At 48.3% G+C, this 7,618-nt stretch overlaps 1 protein-coding gene across 1 annotated transcript in view; it reads left to right on the forward strand.

Annotated features, from left to right (window-relative positions):
• The window catches only part of LOC103806560 (homeobox protein Nkx-3.1-like), a 3,489-nt gene extending 406 nt beyond the window's left edge, over positions 1 to 3,083 (forward strand). The window contains exon 2 of the mRNA XM_009079266.1: positions 2,626 to 3,083. Within this exon, the coding sequence (XP_009077514.1) occupies positions 2,626 to 3,083 (458 nt within the window). The remainder of the gene's footprint in view (positions 1 to 2,625) is intronic.
• Positions 3,084 to 7,618: the final 4,535 nt, after the last annotated feature.

The following is a 7,618-nucleotide window of genomic DNA, read 5'->3' on the forward strand; positions in this document are numbered from 1 at the left end:
GCTTGGGGAAGGGAATGGATTGGGAATGTCTGTGCTTGGGGCAGGGAATGGATTGGGAATGTCTGTGCTTGGGGAAGGGAATGGATCAGGAATGTCTGTGCTCATGTTGGGGAATGGATCAGGAAATTCTATGCTTGGGGAAGGGAATGGATCAGGAATGTCAATACTTGGGGCAGGGAATGGATTAGGAATGTCTGTGCTTGAGGCAGGGAATGGATTGGGAAAAGTCTGTGCTTGGGGCAGGGAATGGATTGGGAATGTCTGTGCTTGGGGAAGGGAATGGATCAGGAATGTCTGTGCTCATGTTGGGGAATGGATCAGGAAATTCTATGCTTGGGGAAGGGAATGGATCAGGAATGTCAATACTTGGGCTGGATCAGGAATGTCTGTGCTCCTGCTGGGGAATGGATCAGGAATGACTGTACTTGGGGCAAGGAATGGATCAGGAAATTCTATGCATGGGTCAGGAATGTCTGTGCTCATGTTGGGAAGTGGATCAGGACTGACTGTACTTGGGGCAAGGAATGGATCAGGAATGTCTGTGATGGGTCAGGGAATGGATCAGGAATGTCTGTGATGGGTCAGGGAATGGATCAGGAGTGTCAATTCTTGGGCCAGGGAATGGATCAGAAATGTCAATGCTTGGCTCAACCAAGGGGCAGGATCCAACCCCTGGTGCTGGAGCCACACTGGGATTAAACACCAGGAGCATCCAAGCTCTATCAGGGACAGAGCAAGAGAATCAGTAACAGCCTGAAAACTTTTGTGAAATTGCCTCAAATAACTCCGAGATCTGAACTTGCCTAAAAAAAAAGTTGGTTAACCCATCCCAGTGGATGCACTTCCACAATATCTTGGGAAACAAATTCCCTCTGAAAGCAGAAGGTCCCAGCAGAGACACTTTGGGGCAGGGACTGAAGAAGGAACATTCCCAAATCCAACTGAGACACCAGTTTGGGGGAGCAGTGGTTCTTGCCCAGGCAGGGCTGGGAGAACTGAGCCTTTCCTTGCCCAAATTGTCTAAGGCTGAGCTAATCCAGCCAAAAAGACCCTTTGGAAGTCCCTAGTGACTGACTGTTCCTCACCCCAACAGCTCTTGCCAGGGGAATTTTGGCTTTGCATTGCAATTCTATTAACAGCAGCTTCTCCATGAAAGCAAGTTGAGAAACAGCCACAAGGCTGAGCAGTGCAGCAGGAAAAGCCACTCCAAACCTCCCAGAAAGCCTAAACCAGCCCAGTTTTGGGATTTACAGGAATTACACCAGCTGGGAATTCACTCCATTGTTACTATCTGAAGTGTTATGTTCATATCTTAACAAAATGCACTAAAGAAAGGACTAAAGGCAGGGAAAAAAAAGGTTATTTCCTGCTCAATAATACAAAAAAAAAAAAAGGGAGGGGGATTATAAATACATGGAATTGAGGGGTTTGGAGAGCTCTGGTGACAATTCCCAGGAACTCAGCACCTCTCTGGGATGGAGCTCAGGGCATCCATCAGGGCCATGAGGAATACTTGGGGCAAAGACTGAGCTGTTGCTCTGGAGCTGAGATCCAAGGCCAAAGCTAAGGTGGCACATGAGGCCTGAAGATGGAAAAGTGCCCTAAAATGTCTTGGCATTGCCTTGGGGCTGTTTAATGGGAAAAGAAGCCTGAGCTGCACTGAGATCTCACTCCAGAGCCACCTCTGGGGTTGGTTTTCTTTGGGAATGAGGATTCTGCTCTAGGCACAAGAGGAGGTTTCAAAGAAGTGCCTAAAAATAGGAACTTTGGACTGGAAATCTTAGAGCTGGTGATGTTTTTCTGTGCTTAGCAAGAAACTTTGGGGGGTGGGGGGAGATCTACCAGCACTGCAGGACACACTTTCCTGGGGGTGTTATCCCATCCCACCCAATTTCATCCCATCCTATCCCATTCCATCCCATCCTATCCTATCCTATCCTATCCTATCCTATCATATCCTATCCTATCCTATCCTATCCTATCCTATCCTATCCTATCCTATCCTGTCCTATCCTGTCCTGTCCTGTCCTGTCCTGTCCTGTCCTATCCTGTCCTATCCTATCCCATCCCATCCCATCCCATCCCATCGTGGTAGTATCCGTTACCTCACAATCCCACCCCATCCATTCCTATCCTATCCTATCCCATCCCATCCCTCCCCATCCATCCCTTTCCTCTCAGTCCCTGCCATTCCATGCAGATATGACCTAAGGAATGTGTTTTAGGCAGACAGAACTCCCTTCCATGACTTTCAGCTGAGCTTCACATCACTAAATCTAAATATTCCCAAGGAATATTTGGCACTGGAATATTGGCCAGGGTCGTGGTGGAGTCACCAGCCCTGGAAGGGTTTAGGAGGTGTCTGGAGGAGGTGGGTTAGGATTTAGGGGTTCTAACAGTGACATGTCAATGTTGGACTTGATGTTCTTAGAGGTCTTTTCCAACCTTGATGATTCCATGACTCCAATCTGGGGAATGCTCATTAATATGCAAATATTCTATCACTATTCATTCTATCAATAGCATCAATCACATGAACTTTTTGCTCTCAGGAAGAGGAAAAAAAACTCAAGTGATTTGGACAATTTCCAAGTGGTTAATTCTCAACTCTTTTTCTTCCTACAGATGTCCCAGTGGAAACTTTGCTGCCAGGATGTGCCCACTCTGTGCCCCCACAGCTCTCCCAACCCTCCCTGTCCTCCCAACCCTCCCTGTCCCCCATATCCCCCAAACCCCCCCAACCCTCCAGGCCAGCCAAGCGTTCCCGAGCAGCATTTTCCCACTCCCAAGTCATTGAACTGGAGAGAAAATTCAGCCACCAGAAATATCTTTCAGCCCCTGAGAGAGCTCACTTGGCCCAGCACCTGCAGCTCACCGAGACCCAGGTGAAGATCTGGTTCCAAAACAGGAGGTACAAAACCAAGAGGAGACAAGTGACCTCAGGAATCAACAGCTTGGACACACACCTGGTTGGGCACAAAGGGGCTGAGATCTCTGGAGCATCACTGTTTACCTTCAGGGGCACTTGGCCCTACCTGCCCTGTCTCTACTACCTGAATACTTGGAGTCCTTCCTGGGAGTAGCAGCAGAAAATCCTCAAGGATTGGAGGAAACCTCAAAGGTTTAGCAGAAAACAGCAGTTTTGCTTTCAATGTGAGGGTTTAGCACTGCATCTCTGGCTAGGGCTGATCAAGGCAGGGATTGGCAGCAACAAGCAGAAGCTTCTAATTGCAGCACAAACCTCTTGTTACTAACAGTAGAATAACTATAAAAAGGCCAAAATTTTACTCCAAAAAGGCCAAGATTTTATTCAGCTTGTTTTAGTGTAATGATCTGGGATTGTCTCATCCCTGGGAGTGTTTCAGGTCAGGTTGGATGGGGTTTAGAGCAATTTGGGCTAGGGGAAGATGTCCCTGTCCATGGCATGGGGTGGGAAAAATAGGGATGATCCTAGAGATGAGAAGGGTGTGTGGAGACCTCAGAGCAGCTTTTCACTATCTGATGGGAAGGAGGAATCTCCAAGGAAGCTGGAGAGGAACTCTCCAGCAGGAACTGGAGTGATAGGACAAGGGGGAATGGGCTCAAACTGAAAGAGGGGAAATTTAGGTTAGAATATTGGGAAGAAATTCCTCCCTGTGAGGGTGCTGAGACACTGACACAGGTTGGACAGAGAAGCTGTGGCTGTTCCATCCCTGGGAGTGTTCCAGGCCAGGCTGGATGGGATTTGGAGCAATCTGGGCTGGTGGAAGGTTTCCTTGCCCATGGCAGGATGGGATGAGATGGGATTTAAGGTCCTTCCAACCCAAACCACTCCAGGAGTCTGTGAGCTGCAGCTGTAGCACAATGTTTGGGGGCAGAAAGGGATGGTCCAACCCCAGGGACAGTGTCTGTCCCTCTCTGTCCTTCCTAAACCCTCTGCACCCCCCAAAGCTTTTGCCCCTTGCTCAGGGCAAAACCAAAACCTTCTGCTGAGCTATGTGACATGATCTCACTGCAGCAACTAAAATTAGGCTTAAAACATTACAAAAAAGACCCCAAATTGCTTTTCTGCCATCCATACCATAATCACTAATGATTCCAGAGGGGTCTTAGAGCCTCCCAAGGCTGTCAGGAAGCCTCACAACCTCCACCTAGAGCACTGCATATGGTTTGAGGGGAGAATGAAACCTCTTTGTGCCACCCTGAAGGGTTTGATGGCACAGAGCTGCAGCTGGGGACGTGGATTTGTGGGATGTGTGGTTGGAATAAAGCTGTGGCAGCTTCTCCCAACCCAAACCTGCCCCTGTGCCCTCCCAGGGCATCGATGCCAACCCTGCTGGTGCCTCAGCAGGCGTGGGAAGGCAAAGCAGCTGAGCTGGAGAACAGGGACAATAGGGCAATGACAGATGAGTTTGCATATCCGGGTGTTGCCCTCTTGGAACATTCCCCTCTTGGAAGCTCTTTAAAATAGCAACAGCTCAAAGAGTTCAACTTGCAAAGCAGCAAAGTCTCTGTTTGCAAAGGAAATTTGGTGGAGGGGGTGAAAGGAGAGCACAGACTCTGGCAATAAGTTGCCCCAAGGAGGTTGTGGTTACCCCAAGGAGGTTTTGGTTGCCCCAAGGAAGTTTTGGTTGCCCCAAGGAGGTTGTGGTTGCCCCAAGGAGGCTGTGGCTACACCAACCCTGGCAGTTTTCATTCCAGGTTGGCTAAACCCTTGAACAACCTGCTCTGGTGGGAGATGTCCCTGCCCAGGGCAGAGAGTTGGCACTGGATGATCTCTAAGCTCCATCCAACCCCTTAACATCCTATGAATCACAGAATATTCAGAGGGTCCCATGAAGATCATCAAGTCCAACTCTTGGCCCTACACAGGACACCCCCACAAATCACCCCATGTGCCTCTGAGATGATTTTTGGTCCCTTCCAACTCCAAGCACTCTGAGATTTTATGGAATCAGCCCAATTCCCTGTGTCAGGGCCTCAGGGCAGCAAGAGATGATCCCAAGTCATCCTGAGTGGAAAACTCCTATTTGCACTAGCAGAATAACAGAGATTTATTTTGTTGTTACTGATCATACCTAAGACTTTAGATGCCACTAATTCCATGGGAAAAGTGTAGAAATAGATGAGATTTCAGTGACAGGGAATGTTGTTTCTCAGCTGGTGTAACTCAGCACACTCTGCTGGAACAAATTGAATCTTCTGTACTGAAAATCCAAGATTCCTTCCCTGTGAACCTCCAACTATGCTCCTGTGGTGCCTCTTCTTTCTGACAGGGAATTCAAAATCCCAGTGTTCCAATTCCCTCCTGGGAAAAACAGACAATAATGGGAAGAAACTGGATTTATTCCTTATCACAGGATTATTTGGGAACTGCTCTTTTTGCCTTTGCTGGAGCTTGTGAGCTCTTAAAGCAAAGGCAAAGCTGTTTGGGGTATGTGGATGAGGCAAAATTCCAGGGAAGGGAGGGCAGGGAGAGGAGAACACACAGACTGAAGCCCTTTGCAGGAGATGCTCATTTTCTCTGCTATCAAAGCTTCTTGCTGAGTTTGGAGGACAAGCAGTCACTGCCTAATGGCCTCAAAGTAACTCTTAATATCTCCAGATAACATTTTTTCTCCCTGATGCTGCTTATCCTCCCTCCTGCTTTTCAAGAGAGAAGGACATCTCCTCTCCCCTGTTACAATGTGTTTCAATCCCAGCTCTGCTCCTTAGCCACTTTGCACTTAGCCAACAACAAAAAGCCCTTTATGGCCTCAAAGCCAAGTCCTTGCTAGGCATGAACTCCCCTAAAAGCATCTCCTGGATCTCCCACAGGCTCATCCAAACCCTTGGAATGCTGCTTACATGGACACAGGGACATTATAATTGCACTAAATACACTGGATTAGCAGGTCTGAGCATCCCTGAACTGCTCCTGGATAGGGATAGCTCTGAGCATCCTTGAGCTGCTCCTGGATAGGGACAGCTCTGAGCATCCTTGAGCTGCTCCTGGATAGGGATAGCTCTGAGCATCCCTGAGCTGCTCCTGGATAGGGATAGCTCTGAGCATCCCTGAGCTGCTCCTGGATAGGGATCACTGTGTGTCCCTTGCACATTGTGCTGGGAAGGACTGAACTGGGCAGGGAAAATGAACTATAAACTGAAAATGAAATATAAACTGAATTTCTTGGCTGCTTCTTTGGGAGAATGTTAGTGCCACAGCTCCTTTTTATTTCTGCTAATGGTTTCCAAGCAGTAGTAGAACCTTCTTGTGCCCCAGGTCCCAAAAGCTCACCCTAAACTTTGCTGGTTCAGTGCAAATAGTTGCTATTTTTGTACATGGTTTTTGATACTGGTTTATCTGATACTGTTTTATTATCCTTTGAAATAAAGAACACAGAATCTTTACTACGCTAAACTGCTTCTGTGGGGTTTTATCCTGGTTTTGGGTTTCTTTTCTTCCCTGAGTCTGCCACGAAATGGTCCTATGAGATCACATCTCCCTCCAGGGGGTTTAATGTGATAAACTGTCCCAAGCAGTAGCTCACACAGTTCTGCAGGTGATAACTCCTCATCCATCACTATTTTCAGGGGATTAGCACCCAATTCTGCTCCATCCCTCCCCCAGCAATATCCAAAGTACCTCTGAGCATCCTTTTTCCCACCCAATGAGCAGCAAGGAAGTATGTCCTGAAAGAGTTTATACAGTGAAAAACTTTCTTTATCACACCCAAACTAATTGTAATCTCACAATTTAAGCACAATCCCAGTGGCCCTCAAGGGTTTGCCCTACAACACTGGTCCCAGTTTGTTCTGCCCTTGCCTTCCAGCCCTGCAATCCCAGTCAGGGGCAGAACTGGGATCTTTAGGACCAGAAAAATGAGGATTCATCCTAGGAGTTCTTGGTGTGAATGTTCCTCTCAGAGGCAGAGAGGGACTGACCTTGGTCCCAGCTGCCATGAACACACTCCCTCCCTTCTGCTCTTGGCAGCAGCTCTTCCCAGAGGGAAAAGTGAGCTGAAATCACTACCATCATTCTCAGTTTCATTCTGTATTCCAATAGGTTTAACAGGAGAATCAAAATGCTGCCAAAGCAGCAGCAAATGGCAAAATGAAGTCTCAGGGGAGCTGGATGAGCTGGGGCTGCACTTTCAGCAGCCCAATCCTTAGGGAGACACAGCTTTCCATGCTCTGCTCCCATCACCTGCTGATGCTGTGGATGGGAGAAGCTCCTGGACACGAGGGACAATATGTGACAGGCAGGAGTGACTCTCCTCTCCCAGCACTGAGGTCCTGCTGAGCCTCTCCCTGACTCCTAACCCAAGCCAAAAGGCTGTAGCACCCCAAAATTCGCTGCTATACAGCAAAGAGCAGGATTTGGGCAGCGTGGGCACCTGCCAGAGCAGCTCTGGGTGTGACACAGGTCACAGTAAGGATGCGACAGCAGCTCCATCACAGTTTCTGTGGATGAGAAACCTCCTGCCCTCCCTCCTCTCCTTCCCAGCCCTAAGTGGCTTCTTTCTGGCCAGAAGATACACTTCCAGTTGGCTTTTCCTTGTTTTTCCCCAAGAACAAAGCCCTAGGACAAAGCAAAGGGCTGAACCGTTTGGATAATCAAATCAGCCGAGAGTGTTAAAGCATCAATCGCAATGGAACA

The sequence above is a fragment of the Acanthisitta chloris genome, unplaced genomic scaffold (assembly GCF_000695815.1).
Source record: "Acanthisitta chloris isolate BGI_N310 unplaced genomic scaffold, ASM69581v1 scaffold8187, whole genome shotgun sequence".
NCBI classification, from domain to species: Eukaryota; Metazoa; Chordata; class Aves; order Passeriformes; family Acanthisittidae; genus Acanthisitta; species Acanthisitta chloris.